The 14,915-nt window shown below is 39.7% G+C and overlaps 1 protein-coding gene across 2 annotated transcripts; it reads left to right on the forward strand.

Annotated features, from left to right (window-relative positions):
* Positions 1–2,480: 2,480 nt before the first annotated feature.
* LOC100533326 (translation initiation factor eIF4E) lies at positions 2,481–14,608 on the forward strand. Of its 2 annotated transcripts, none has more exons than XM_013090497.2 (7): positions 2,481–2,689; positions 5,595–5,785; positions 6,733–6,796; positions 7,505–7,618; positions 8,739–8,878; positions 9,779–9,833; positions 10,867–14,608. In XM_013090497.2, the coding sequence occupies exons 1-7, from the start codon at positions 2,504–2,506 to the stop codon at positions 10,924–10,926; spliced, it is 810 nt and encodes a 269-aa protein (XP_012945951.1). In that variant the 5' UTR covers positions 2,481–2,503; the 3' UTR covers positions 10,927–14,608. The 2 variants fall into 2 exon arrangements, with proteins under 2 accessions (XP_012945951.1, NP_001191552.1); NM_001204623.1 differs by lacking the exon at positions 2,481–2,689 and adding an exon at positions 3,505–3,531 and having other exon boundaries at positions 10,867–10,955.
* The last annotated feature ends 307 nt before the right edge of the window (positions 14,609–14,915 follow it).

The following is a 14,915-nucleotide window of genomic DNA, read 5'->3' on the forward strand; positions in this document are numbered from 1 at the left end:
GGGGGGGGGTGGATAGGCCCCAGACAATTATTATTATACCTCCAGATGACCATTACTGCTGTGCACGCCAATCACAAGCTCGCGGCCTACTTTTTTTTTTTTTACTGCTTTGGATGACGTGTGTTTGCCTGTCGTCATGGTTCACTTACCGCGGAGTCAACCCCGGCTCTATTTATAGCTGTATGCGATGTCGTGTCTACACGATCTTTGGGTATACGCACAGAATTCTACACTTAGTACTAAGTGTAGAATACTGTGGGTATACGACAACGATATGTCATAATTTATGCAGCCGAAACTGTCTACGACGGCTAGCCAATATCCAGGAGAAAAGTCGTTGTCTTAGACAGACAGACGTATTACACAATGTCAGTAAAATGTAAAAAAAACACAACAACAACAGCAACGAAAGTTTTTTAAAAAGGGGGAAAAAAGCGCATGTGAGGAAATTGGATGTGATCGTTTGTACACATAAGTGATTGTCTTATACAGGTGGGAGTTAGTTAGACTAGGTTAAATTCGACTATATTATGCTCCTTGGCCGGGACTCCTGCATCCACAAACTACCAAGCTTCCTTTTTGACCCTGTGTTTAAAATAAAAAAGAGGAAGAAAAATAATATAGGTATTTACAACTACCCATCGACACAGTTAAGATCATTTAGGAGGCGGTCTTCCGATCCTGCCTGTCATGAGGACCAGCTCGGGCCTAGAGGGACACAAATACCATACAGTATATCCAATCAGAAGGACTGTCGAGATACATTGTACTTATTATTGGTACAAATTCTGCCCACTCGGGAATCAAACTCGGATCTCTTGCATGCGACAGTGAAGCACCTAACCGCTACACCACAGACTCTGGTTTGTACCAGAGCAGAACTCGAGAGGAACACCCGCACACGTTTTAATTGTATACCTTGGCCATCAATAATTTGTTTATAGAGGCACCAGCCATCCATGTCCAGGTGCTGTTTTAATCTTTAATTCTATATACATGTATAATAATGTATCATGTACACCAGTGCCGGTGGTGTAGCAGTTAGACGCTTCGCTGACGCACCCAGGAGAACCAAGTTCGATTCCCTTGGGGAGAAACTACAATAATAATAATATAGTTATGGAGTAGCTCGGTCTTCCTGCTGGGATATAATGATATATCCTTCACAGCCGGATTTGTCCTGTAGGCTTGAGGCAGGGTCGGCCTACTAAATTATATAAATTATTGTGTCGATGGGGGCTTAAAAATACCTTTATATTATAGATAAAAGTATAATACAGGCGCTACCTGCTTGTACGAAAGATTCCCTACTACACGATCTTTGCTTGTACCCTGTCTTTCCCCTTGGCGCTCATATGACCTAATGCAGTCGCGAGCGCCGTAAAACTTCTACTAAAACTAAACGTGTCTATTCCCCCATGCTGTCTACACCCTTTGTCACTGATCCACAGGCGCACCGTTAGCTCGATTGGTGTCATGTTGAACATAGGATTAAATGACCCTGTTGTGTACGAATCCCAGATTGAGCATTCTTGACCTCTTGTCATTTTGAGAAGTTTTTCAATGCTCTCAACCATATAGCTCGATCCTGTTGGAGCTGGAGACAAACATGAAATTCGAAGTCCCTGCCTCTTAAATAACATGATAGTTTTGAAAGGAAAGGGGCGTTAGGCCAAGACTGTAGACATTTTACTGCTCCATTGTTCCAGAAGTCCTTTATGTTCTCCAGACTGACGTCCAATCTTAGAGAGAATGAGAGAGAGAGAGAGAGAGAGAGAGAGAGAGAGAGAGAGAGAGAGAGAGAGAGAGAGAGAGAGAGAGAGAAAGAGAGAGAGAGAAAGAGAGAGAGGGGGAGAGGGAAGGAGAGAGAGGGGGGGGAGAGGGAAGGGGACAGACAGACAGACAGACAGACAGACAGACAGACAGACAGACAGACAGACAGACAGACACAGAGAGAGACAGAGAGAGAGAGAGAGAGAGAGAGAGAGAGAGAGAGAGAGAGATCAGAGACAGAGACAGAGAGAGGAGAGGGGGAGAGAGAGGGGGAGAGAGAGGGGGAGAGAGAGGGGGAGAGAGAGGGGGAGAGAGAGGGGGGGAGAGACAGAGAGACACCCACACAGATAGAAATAGAGAGAGAGAGAGAGAGAGAGAGAGAGAGAGAGAGAGAGATAGGGGTGGGGGACAGACAAACAGACAGACAGACAGACAGACAGACAGACAGACATGCCATTCTATTGTTTCCGAACACCCTGAACAGTGGTCAGCCACAGAAAATAACCATTTCATTTGAAGAGAATTAAGGAGGTAACAGATCTCACAAGGGAAAGAGTTTTAAAAGTTGAATCTCCAACTCAGTGCTCCAAACTTAGAAAAAGCTTAATTGTTGGCCCTTCCCGGAAACAATTTTAGGGCCGGGGTGTGTATTATTGTTGTAGATCTTGGTGAAGGCTCAAGGCCTACTGTGACAGAACTCTGAACGCTAATTCCCGTTTTCTCCTATAAGATGGAGGACGACGAGGAGGATTATTATGACGATCATTGGGATGACGACTATAACAGTGACGGACCCAGCATTATCGCCCTGTGCGTACCAGAGGACAAATCCCAGACCAGAACTTCGTGCTCCTGTACAAACGGAGATATCTTAAAATCAAGGCTTGGACGATATTCACTTGGACTTAGTGTAGCGGTAAGAATAATAATTTTATTAAAAAATGTTGGACAAAAATAATATCGTTTGGTCTTTGTAAAAAGTAAATCGTTTTTGGTTGTTGTTGCTTTGTTGTTTTTTTTTTGGTGTCCATGCGTTCAATTCAGATAACCCAGCCTTAGTTACTAGGCTACTGCATTTTTCGAAGTCCTTGACTGATATTTTCGAGTGGATGGTCATCCCAGTGCAATTTATAAAAAGTAGATTCTTACTAGATCTACATCCTATACATTTCACAGTTAATTATTCTAATTCTCGAAAGTAATTCCTATATATAACTATAACCCACCCAGCTCTATCTTATCCTTTAATAAGATGTTTTCAATATATTTGTTGTGGCCAACACAATAAGTGAAGTTTTGAAAAGTCTAGGCCTACAAGTACGAGAAAAAAGGGGGAAATTAGCCGACAATTTGACTATCCGCTAGGCCTTGATCTACAATAGGCCTAAGACGCTTTTTTAGCCTACTCTTTTTTGAAGCACCGGCATCTCGTTCATTGTGCAATACGTCGACAATTAAGCTTGCCTCTTTGTCTCGCAAACTTTGTCCATAACGTGGAGAACGCTAAGAGAATGTTACTAAAAACAAGCAAAAATAAAGGGGACACGTGTTATCAAGTTATGTCATCAAATTTGAAAAGTAATTCAAGTAAAACAATAAATTGTGCATGCTGGATGGATGACTAAGAAAAGCAAAGCTGTACGGGTTAACCTACCCTACAGATAGCGCTACAGATCTTTGGAACGAAAGTGAAAAACCTGGCAAACCAAGCCAGATTTCCATTTTCGGAGCAACATGGCTGAACGCGATAGTGAACCTGTAAGAAATCCTTTTCATATTTTGTTCCTTTCACTTGGATATTTTAAATATATGTGGTTTCAGTCTTGTTTATGAATGTCCATTTTCCATTGTACAATATTCAGGGTAAATATGATTTCGAAATTTCAACCTGTCATCCTTCCAGTATGGAAAGAAAAACGGTGCGGTCTCGTTTCTGTCACTGTTGACGCTGACAGCACGGCATGAGAGACACGAGTTCACGCCGGCAATAAACAGTCCAGACTTATCTTCTAAAATGTACCTATACCGTACTGTATATCTGGGTTGTTTCAATTAATTTTGTATTTGAAGAGAATTCTGGTCGGCTATTGAGTAGGGGAATTACGTTTACGTTGTCTCTTCTCTAAGAGTGGATTTAGACCCTCTAGTTTGTAGTGTAATCGAGTCTGGAAGATGTTTCAAAGTTTGGTTAGAGAATGTTGAGCTGACTTTTTTGTCATGAACTTGTTGGCCTTGGCAATGAGGCTTATGACTATGACTAGATCAGTCTAGATTAGATATCTAGATCTAGATCTTAGACTTTGAGATTTTTTGTCCAGGCATTTTGCTTTGTTAGATTTTGTTTCCACTGCTGGATAATCCAACTGCTCATGATTAGCCTAGTTACCTGGTTGATAGAATGCCTGTGACTGTGACAGTGAAGTGTGAAGGTCGGTCCATGGCATCAAAATATGTTGCATTGTTTTAGTCTTAGCCTAGAGAGACTAATTATTTACTTATTTTTGCTATTCTGTATGAGATGTCAATGAACATGTTTGCACTGTGTCTTGAAAAGTAGTTGCTCCCAAGTTTTTTTTGCTTTCTAAGACAGGGCAAGGGTCAATTCAAATTGGTTCATTTTTCTTGCAGTACTCAGTAGCGAAGATGTGGAAGCTTTTCTGACTCTGCACCTGTAACGATTGTCTAGATCTAGATCTAGGCCTAATTTTTTTTTTTTTAAACGATCTTTTGGTAAGATTGTACTTTACCGGACCACCGGTCGGAACTACTTTCGCTATGGCGCCCCTGGTGCCTAGTGGCCTGCTATTCTTCGTTTCCGAGCTCCCCTACTCACTCTCTTACTCAGTTTTCTACGTCCTCACTCTTCAACTGCCAGCAATCGACTGACGTCTATTACCGGGTTTTTCAGTCATCACGACCATGCCCTTTGACCCATGACCCTGACATCTTGAGGCTAATTGGTCAATCTAATCACGTGGTCCACTATTCATATATTTGCTCGCAACTCTGCTGGCCTGGCCTAGGCCTACTCCTGGTCCGGCAAAGTACAATGGAGGGCTAGAGACGAGATGCGCACGAGAGCTCATTTGCATAATTGCAACCCCCTCGGCCCTGCTCGCGACTTGGCGAATATCTACCCCGATTGTCCGTTCATGCTTTTGTTTATAATATAATGTGCGTGTGAGTGTCTTTAAATTATTGTTGCCAGGGGGGCTAGCCCCCCTGAAACCCCCCCCTCCCCCCACTGTTGTTACATTGATATGTAAACACGACTGTCCGCTCATGTTATTGTTTCGCATTTTTGTGTTTTCTTTATTATAGTTTCCAGGGGGGCAAGCCCCCCTGAATCCCCCTCCCCACTGTTGGTATGATACACCATGGTCCACCAAAGTTAAATCCCCTGCCCACTCTCAACCACCAACTCTCGCTCACCTCGCCTCGCCAGTTGCCGCTGGCTTGCGCTGTAAGTGCGCGAAGTCGCCCGCGGAACTACCTTTTGTCCGCACTCAGAGTACTATGACTATGAGAGCGTAGTTAGGCTAGGTGTGCGTAGTAATCACGGGCCGAGACGGGTGGTCCGGTAAAGTACAATCCAGCTGATCTTTTTTTTTACTGGATTTGTCTCCATTGGTTTGGTTTGTCTTTGTGCGAAAAGTTTGAAGATGAATGATAATATTGGTGTGAATTCATAGAGGCTTTACAGACAGTTCTGCATCAATTTTTATTAAAAATTTTATTTCAAAAGTATTTGATTACATTGATTTCAATGTGTATAAATGGATTATGTTCTGATGTCTGATGTTCGTTTTTCTTCTTTCCAGCGAGTGAATATCATCCGACCTGATGATGAGCCAGAAGTGGAGGAGGAGAGAGTTCCTGATCCCGACATGGTGATCAAACACCCGCTACAGAACTCATGGGCTATGTGGTTCTTCAAAAACGACAAGTCACGAGACTGGAAAGACAACCTGAGGGTGATCACCACATTCGACACTGTTGAGGACTTTTGGGGGTATGTTCTGTTCTTAGTGCGTGTTTTTGTGGAGTGTGAAACTGGAAAGTTTTGTGAAATAAGATATGTCTTTATTGTCCAGATCCTGGCACATTGGTTTGGTGTTTCACCATGTACACACATATATACGCACATACACTTACACACACAAACATGCACAGACACGCAGGCTTACAGTCACACGCATTCAGTAATAAAAACAATAATCTTTTAAGCTAGATACATACGTACTCGGTATTCTGATTGTAACTCAAATGTGATTCTTATATACATGCTCTAAGATTATATGAATACTTGTAACAAGGGTGTGTTTGATGGCTCTCCAGGTCTACTAATTTGTTAGTAGTAATGTTAACTGGACTGTATTGACCACAGGTGTCAAACTCGTGGCCCGTGGGCTGGTAAGAATTCTATGTAACCCGTTCTGAGAATCTTGACAACATAAAACCTTTTTCCAAAATAAACATGAATTTGTTGCCATGGAAATATGTCGAACATCTGGCTCTTACAAATTTGCATGACAAGCGTGAAAATTTATTTGTCTTGATTTGTTACTCTCTTTTTTAATCTGTTTTAATTTGGCATGTCAATGTTTTAAAAAGGTTTAGTTCACTACTGCTCGGTGAGTGTTTTTATCCCGTTTGGCCTGCAACCTGAAATTTGAGCTGAGCTGACCCGCTGAGGGATTGAGTTTGACACCCCCTAGTATAGATCATCGTATTAAGCTCAGTAGTCATGCTGCGGATGGCCTAAAAAAGTCTGATATATGTGAAATATTTTGAGTCATCAAAGATTGTATTTTATTGAAGGCTTTGTTTGTTGAAGTTATGTTATATATAGCAGGTCTGTGGTACACTCTGATAAATTCATTCATTGTTATAATATAACTATTTTTTATTTCCATTTTCAGTGTTTTTACAAATTGGCTCTTAATTTCTTTTTTTCAGCTTGTACAACCACACACTTCCAGCTAGCAAATTACAGTCAGGCTGTGATTACAGCGTGTTTAAGGTAAACGAGAACTGGTTGTTTATTATGGTCTTGTTGACTCTTTTTATTGCCTCGTTCGATCTATTATTGTTAGATATGATGTGGATAGGTGGTTGGCGGGTGCTCTGGTGTGGTTTGTTTTTTCTGTTCTATCAGACGTCTATCGTTCTTATCTCTCCTTTTTTTGTGTTTGTTACTCTCTTGTAATACCTGTAACCTTTGGTGTTTATTTATAGGACCTAATTGTGCTGCATGTGCCGTAAAATACTTACTAAAACAAACAAGAACTGAAGTGACATTTTTTTTCTCTATTTACTTTCAAAATCCTATGCTATGTTTATTCTTCAATCTGACTGTTCTCCTCCTCCTCCTCCCCCTCCCCCCACCTTTAGAATCTCCTCTCCCACCTCCTCCCTAACCCCTCCTTTAGAATCTCCTCTCCAACCTCCTCCCTAACCCCTCCTTTAGAATCTCCTCTCCCACCTCCTCCCTAACCTCCCACCTTTAGAATCTCCTCTCCTACCTCCTCCCTAGCCCCTCTCTTTCCCTACTTGGGAGGAATACTGTTGTTAGTTTTGAAATTCTCTCATACTTTTTGATGACAGACATAGATGCTTGAATCTGTTTTGTGCTTCTTTCTGAATTTCAATTTAGGTGTCCCCTGTTAACCTCTTTGCTGCTCCCTCACATCATCATCATGTTTTTGTTATTTCTCTCTTTTTTCCCTAGGCCGGCATCCAGCCTATGTGGGAGGACGCACAGAATAAGAAGGGAGGAAGATGGTTGATCAACCTGAACAAAACTCAGCGCCAGACACATTTAGACGATTTCTGGTTAGAAACGGTGAGTGTCGGTACCTCGGTCGAAATTGTGTAAGACGGCCCACCTATTTTCAAGGAGAAAAGTGGATGTCTTGCACAGTGTCGTTATAGTGTGTACAAAAAAAAAATACCCTGCAAGGGTGGGAATGGGAAATGATTGTTTGTACAAATGATTGTCTGTTTTTACAGATGATTGTCTGTTTTTAACAGATGATTGTCTGTTTTTAACAGATGATTGTCTGTTTTTACAGATGATTGTCTTCTACACGTGGCAGTTAGAATAGGTAAATGAACTGTACTTCCCTTTTTTACTCTTTATGTACGTGCTTGAAGTAGTATTTGGCTTGTGTGGTGTGCTGAACATTGAGCCTATGACAAGTCTTAAGAATGTGACAACTATTCTATCAGTCTCTGCAGTTCCCAAGTTCCTCCAGATAAAGTCTATTTTAAGTAATTTGATCTCATAGTCATGCTGTTGTCTCTTCTATACTTCTTCTAAGTTCTATGACTTTTTATTTCTCTGCAAATTTGTTCATCATTTCTACTGAATCTAATGTTGAGTGGATGACTCTTGTGGTGTTATGCTTTTGTTGTAGAACCCCAAAAAATAAAATAAAACATGAATCTAATGTTCCATACACTGGTTGTTGTAGTAGTAGGTTCATAGTCATGAGCTGAGGACCGTAGGCCTAGTGTCCTAAAGCCTCTCATTTAGAAATGTGGCATCTAAGCAATGTGTTGACTGATATCGATGGTTCAGTTGTGTGTAGACTTTTGTGAATATATGGGTTCACATGTAGAAAGTGGAATGTATTGTTAATGTTTTCAACAATTTCGTCTTATTTGATGGCTGCATTCTACTAAGAATTATTGGCCTGGTGGGGCGAACTGGAATTTTGTAGTTTTACTGTTATTATTATAGGATCTTTGATAGCAGATATCATGCTGGTAGTTATGTATCACGAGTATGTGGATGACCTGATTAAACAAAATAATTTTTTGGTGTTATTTACCTTTCCCTGGAGTATTGCTTAATTGATTTTATAGTTTTACTGTTGCCTTATATGATCTGTTGCTGTGTGCGTCATTTATGACTGTATCTTTGACCCAATTCTTATGAAGTTATCCATGTTTTCCCTCAGCTTTTATGTTTGATTGGTGAGGGCTTCGACGAACATTCAGAAGAGATCTGTGGTGCTACTGTAAATATAAGAAACAAAGGAGACAAACTTGGATTGTGGACTAGAGATGCACAGAAGACTGAAGCCACAAAGAAAATTGGGTGAGGAATACAAGAATGGTTTAAACATTTTTTTAAAATTGTCTTCATTTCCCCTTTTTAAGAAGTTTTGTTGTGTGTAAAATGAAATGATAAGATAAGATACATCTTTATTGTCCAGATCCTGGCACATTGGTTTGGTGTTCCACACACACACACACACGTGCACACACAAGTAGGCTTACAATCACATGCATAATATAAATGAGCAAGAATATAAACAATAATAATCGTAAGCTAGATACACACTCAATGTTATTTTGATGCATGCTTTAAGGTCGTAAGTACACTAAACAAGATGGTTAAGATGGAAGCATTTTGATAGATGATGGTAGAAATGACCTTCTGTATCTTTCTTTGTTACAGATCAGAAGCATGGGTCTTTTACTTCTGACTGATGTTTTTATTTTAGGGAACATGGGATGTTTGTTGTCTAAAGAGATGGAATTAATTTTCTTAGTTCAAGCTGTTATGTACAATTCATCCAAGTAAGGGAATGAAGATGTTGAAATTTTACATGCTTTCCGTATTAGTCGATTTAATTTTTCTTAAAATTTTGGTAGTTGTGGTGCTAGTTTTGCATGTCTGTCTCCTGGCCTTCAAGGTTACTTAAAGTAAATTGCTATGTATATAGTAGTAGTAGTCAATTAATTTTTTTTAATTGACATTTTTTCTCAAGATTACTTTCCTGTTGCAGTAAAATAAATGCTTGTTTTTTGGGTTTTTTTTTTTTAATTCTTGCATTAACAGTACCCTAAATAGCTGTTTGGTCATTTGACCAGGTATATAATTTATTGTTGAAATGTCCTTTATTGTATTTTGCTATACGCATTTAAAGAGCGTCCAATTGTTCAATGTTTTTGTATTTTGTATCTAAAGCTTTTATTTATTTGACATTTACAGAATCAAGTTGAAGGAATCCCTCAGTGTCCCTCCCAAAATTGTCATTGGATTCCAGGTAAGTTTGAGTATTCAATCTGGATGTTATTGTGATGAATACTGAATTGCATAGGTATATTATGATTGTAAAAAGAGAGACAGAGAAAAAGATTCAATAGAAGGGGTAAGAAGGCTGGGTATTCTGGATTTGTGAGTAAAAGAGAAGTAATGTGACACTGCTGGTCTGTTATGTAAGGCTATGTGTCATGGTTATGTACATGCAATCTTGAGGAAATGTTGAACACATGTTGCGTGCCCATTTTGTGGCTGCCTCAGGGCTGCCACCATTATGAATGGCACGGTTTTCAGAAATACACAATCTAAGACTTGTGGCACACTCTGTCGTTCCTTCTGTTTCTTTAGTTTTTACAAAATTGAAGCTCACGGCCAATAACTACCCCATATATCGAAGTTTGACTACATTGATCTGATTCTACGTCTTTTCACATTTCTATTCTTATAATTAATTCATGGTGGAAAGTGGGCGCTATCGTGCTGTCTTGACAAATATATACAGATGTTCTGGCTCAGTATTTTTTTGGGTTCTTATAAGGGGGTGGGGTGGCAACAGGTTCAACTTTATAATTTTTATTACTGAAGCACACAAGATATAGCATGTGGGGATTTGAGTACATTATACGATCTGGTACGCTCAATGCAAACACGCACTTAGGGTTTGGGTTATGAGGTCCTGAATTTTTTCTTTCACGTAAATTTTTTTAAAAATTTACAGCATAAGAAATTTTTTTTATATGTATCACAAAGATTTCTGCATCAGGCCAAGTTCGCTACCATGTGTGTGCTAGACTGTATATATCCCAAAACATTTACTTTTGCTTTGAAGAATTGTAACCTTTTCTGAGGATGTGTAGATTTCGTTTGTAATTTTGAATTGTAAGGAATTCTTTTGAAAGGTTTTAGGTTCAGCTACTGAGCCAGTGGTTAGGACAATTTGTATTTAGCTCGGAATGACGTACATGAAACAGTGGATAACCCTGACTTTTGTCGTTGATTGTTGTTGTAATTTGTTTTGTTTTTGTCTTTATCCACAGGCCCACTCGGACACAGCAGGCAAGGCTGGATCGACGGTGAAAAACCGCTTTACAGTATAACAGCGGCAGATTGTTTAGTCAGACTCCCTTGTTGTTCATTCAAACGACTGCTACACACACGCATACACACACTCACACACACACACACACATACACACACTCACACACACACACACACACACACACTCACACACACACACACACACAAAGATACACTGCTATCTGCTGTCCCATTCACACACACTTTGTTGCACACACACACACACACACGCGCGCGTCTCCTGGAACTTCTGACATACCTCTTTGTCTGTCTTGCATTTGCCTCCCACACACACACACACTGAACACATCAGCCATTTCTTCATATGTTCATACGAAGCGAAAATAATGCTGCCAGCATTTGTCCTCGAAGGGGCTCTGACAAAATTGCCAGAGTTAATATTGTAAGACAGTTTCCATTTCCCAGGGTATTGTCTTTTGCTGTTTGAAATAACGATTTGTTCTGTTTTGTGAACTTTACTCAACTTGCGACTGTCAGTAGGAAAGAGATTTTGTTTTCATTTATCTTTTGTGCTTGCATTTATTGTGTTATTGGTGACGTGTCCTCTAGCATTAAGTACCCTTGTATCTATTTCAATAAGTTGTCAAGTTCGTTCCTGCCCCCCCCCCCCCCCTACCTCCAGAAAATCACAGTGCTTCTTTTTCCCATGATTCGAAATAAATTTCCTAACCCTCATTAATTGTCGTTCTTAATTACAAGTGTGTGTGTGTATTACAGTTTTGTTCACTAGTTGTTTTTTTTCCTTCTGTATTCTTTATTATTCATTCATTATGTTCGGCCAGTCAGTGGACATAGAGACTTGCGTCCAGGTTCTTGTGCGGCCATTTCTTTCTTCCTTCCTTCCTTGCGTTGAATGCCATGTTCTGCTGTTTCAGCTGGCTGATTCTATTACACTTGTATAACTAGGAGGCTTTTGGTTTAGATTTGGGTTAGGGTTCTGTTTTAATTTCCTTATAATTACCGTACGATTTATATGTGTGTACATACGTTGCTTTGGAGCTGTGTTGTTTCTTATCGTTTTGTACTTGATGCTTCCTTTAGTAGTCATTGTTGTGAAGTATTTCCGAGGTGTGTTTTGTGTGTCATTATCTTGTTTGCATTTTGTTGCACCGTATGGGGGTAGGAAATATTTCCTTTGTAAACCACACCTCCTTCCTTCACCGTGGGCGTGCAGGTCGTTTGTGCACAGCGGTCTGCTGGGGAATGAAACGCGCGTGGGTTTGTTTTGTTTTGTGTTTTTTGTTTGTTGTTGTTTTTTGTTGGAGCGATGACTCGGAAATAACTATTTTATACAATGCAGGTTGATGTTGCTGGGTGTCTGCCTTGAAAATGAAAATTGAGCTAGTTTTTTATTTTCTGTTGTGATTTTGAGTTTGAATCGCTGAGACCGCTCTTATGATGACATCTTTACATTCTAGTAATTTTGTTTCAACTGCTTTGACTAAATGAAAATCTCGCAGTAATTTTGAGCTTTCTGCTCTGTAGACCAAATGACAATCTTGTACAGAGATATAGTTTTAAACTGCTTGAGCAGCCGTTATCAAAGTTACACATAGAGTCATAGAGTGCTGAAAAATGAATTAAGTTGGGTTGTGTGTTTGTTAGTTGTTGTTTTTTTTGTTGAAATTTTGAAATGTACCATGTCGGGCAGATGTTAATTGTATAAAATGTTGTGTATGGTGTGGTCTGTTACCCTGGGTTTGTATGAGTGAAGAAATGACTTGTCATTCAGATTGTGTGGTGGTGAAGATTGGTCAACTGCGGTTAGCCCTGTTGTTTGAGTGAATCGTCTGTGGAGATGTATCGTAATGTATGTGGTGGTGGTGGTGGTGATTGGTCAACGAGGAAACGCCTGACGCTATTATCATATATGGCATGGGTGGACTGTTTGTGTGTGGTTGTGAAGAAGAACAAATGTGCGAGTTTGCTTTCCCCCTCCTCTGTGATGACTTGTTCTGTATATGGTGTGTGTCATCGGCTGGCTGTGTCACGTGTGTGTGTGTGTGTCGCGCACGCCGGTCACAGGGAAGGGAGCCGTGTCGTCGCCGCCGCCGCTCCCCTTTTTTGTCAGAGTCCCCTCTCGGACAAGTGCTTTTTGTCCACACTGTATTTATTACTGAGAGAGTTTTTTTGGGAGGAGTTTTGTGAACGTGGATGGTGGAGAAGGGTGCAAGGCTTTGTACAGTACGCCAGAGTTGTTGTACAAAAACTTAACAAAGAGTTTCGTTTTGTGGCTTTGTATTATGATGCTTTGGATTTGTTCCGTGTTTTTGTTCGCTTTTTTTTTTTTTCTTTTTGTTCTTAGTTAGTGTCTCATGAGATTTGAAGTCAATGATAGCATTTTGTCTTTGTTTTGGTTGAATGCATGGATTTATTTTTTGGAGCTCGTTTTGTGACTTTGCGCATAAAAAAATTTTGAGAAGTGTCAGTTGTATCTTTTGCATAGTTAGTTTCAGACTTCTTTAGGCCAGGGTCAGAAGTCAGTGCAAGTGTGAACTGAAATATAGAGAAAAGGTCAAATTTCATCTCACAGGTTTTTACAGCTTTTGGAGGCAGGGGAAACTTTTAGACGAAAGAGCAGAAATTAATTTTTCATACCACTTTCAGAAGCTGGGGAAAAGTATAGAAAAAGTGACCAGATTGTTAGCGTGTTATTCTTAGTTGCTTGCCAGAACGAGAAGATTTTGACAGTTAAGTTTGAGTTGATTTTCTTGCTGTGTAACCTATTCTAAAGTTTTCAAATTCACTAAAAAAAAAAATTTTTTAAAGAAATGAATGAGTTATGATTTTTTTTTCCATCTCGGTCAAGCTTATCGTGTGTAAGATTTTCAATCTTGTATTGTACTGGACATCAGTTATAATAGGGCATGCTCATTTTTATCACCGCATTCATTGACTTTGAATTATTCTTGGAATGGGCACCATCAAATGGATGAATGATGAGTTGACATTTATTTCACCTAGAGATCTAGTAAATGGTATTTTGTGGATTTTTTGTTTTGTATTTTAATTAATTTTTTTCCCCCTCCCTCTCAATAAGTATAAAAAGCAATCTGGTCACGCATGGGTGACTCTGACCTCCTGTGGTGGATTGACAGAAACTGCTGTCTGTGATCAGGGATGGATCTTAGCTGAACTTGTGAGACATTTAGAAACTTACCAACACTGGTTGGTAGATATGTCAGTTTTGTACATGTTTTCAAAAAAAGTTCGGGGTTTTACAAACTTATTGAAGGATGACGATAGACATTTGTTTGGGTGTTTTTTTCCCCCCATTTTTCACAGTGTTTAACCAAGTTATAGAAATAATTTATTGATCTAAGCATATTTTTTCTTTTTTTCTGTAAAAAAAGGAAAGACATTGCACTAAACAGTAAGCAGAGAGGGGAGATAGCTCCCTCCCCCACGCCCATTTCTTTCTCAAGCTTGGAATAAAATTCTCGCATGGTCGATTTTGTTATTAAGTAAGGTCAGGGAGTTAATTATTTTCTCTATGAATTGCAGTAGGTTCTATTTTTGCTGCCAAGTTTTTCTGTAAACATGTGCTTGTATCATAGAGAATATTTTGTCCCCAGAATGGTTTGTTTTTCTTCCTCCAATGACTCCCAACTCTGTAAAGAATCTTGATCAGATGTGTACATGCAAAGATGATTATTAAATAATAAACTTTTGGAATTCACTCTCCTCTCTTGTTGTAGATTTTGTCTGTACGGTAGATGGTTGGCAGGTGTTCAGGTGTGGTTTATTGTTTTACAAGAGCTATAAAACTGACAGAGTGGGTAGTTGGCGGGTGCTCTGGTGTGGTTTGCTTGTCCTTTTTTCCTATCAAACATCTAGCATATCTTTCTCCCTTCCTTCATTGTTGTGTTTGTTACTGCCTTGTAACACCTCTAGTCTTCGGCACTTATATGACCTTATTGTGTTGCAAGTGCCATAAAACTCTTAAAGAAAAAAAAAGAAGCTGACAAAAACTTTAAAAAAGGATTTG

This window comes from Aplysia californica, unplaced genomic scaffold (genome assembly GCF_000002075.1).
Source record: "Aplysia californica isolate F4 #8 unplaced genomic scaffold, AplCal3.0 scaffold01305, whole genome shotgun sequence".
Classification (NCBI taxonomy): Eukaryota; Metazoa; Mollusca; class Gastropoda; order Aplysiida; family Aplysiidae; genus Aplysia; species Aplysia californica.

Excerpts from the sequence above, each read along its gene's own strand:
- LOC100533326 (XM_013090497.2), top strand. The coding sequence starts at position 2,504 with ATGGAGGACGACGAGGAGGATTATTATGACGATCATTGGGATGACGAC. Across the intron at positions 6,797-7,504 it reads GTGATTACAGCGTGTTTAAG|GCCGGCATCCAGCCTATGTG; the intron begins GTAAACGAGAAC and ends TTTTTTCCCTAG. Across the intron at positions 7,619-8,738 it reads ACGATTTCTGGTTAGAAACG|CTTTTATGTTTGATTGGTGA; the intron begins GTGAGTGTCGGT and ends GTTTTCCCTCAG.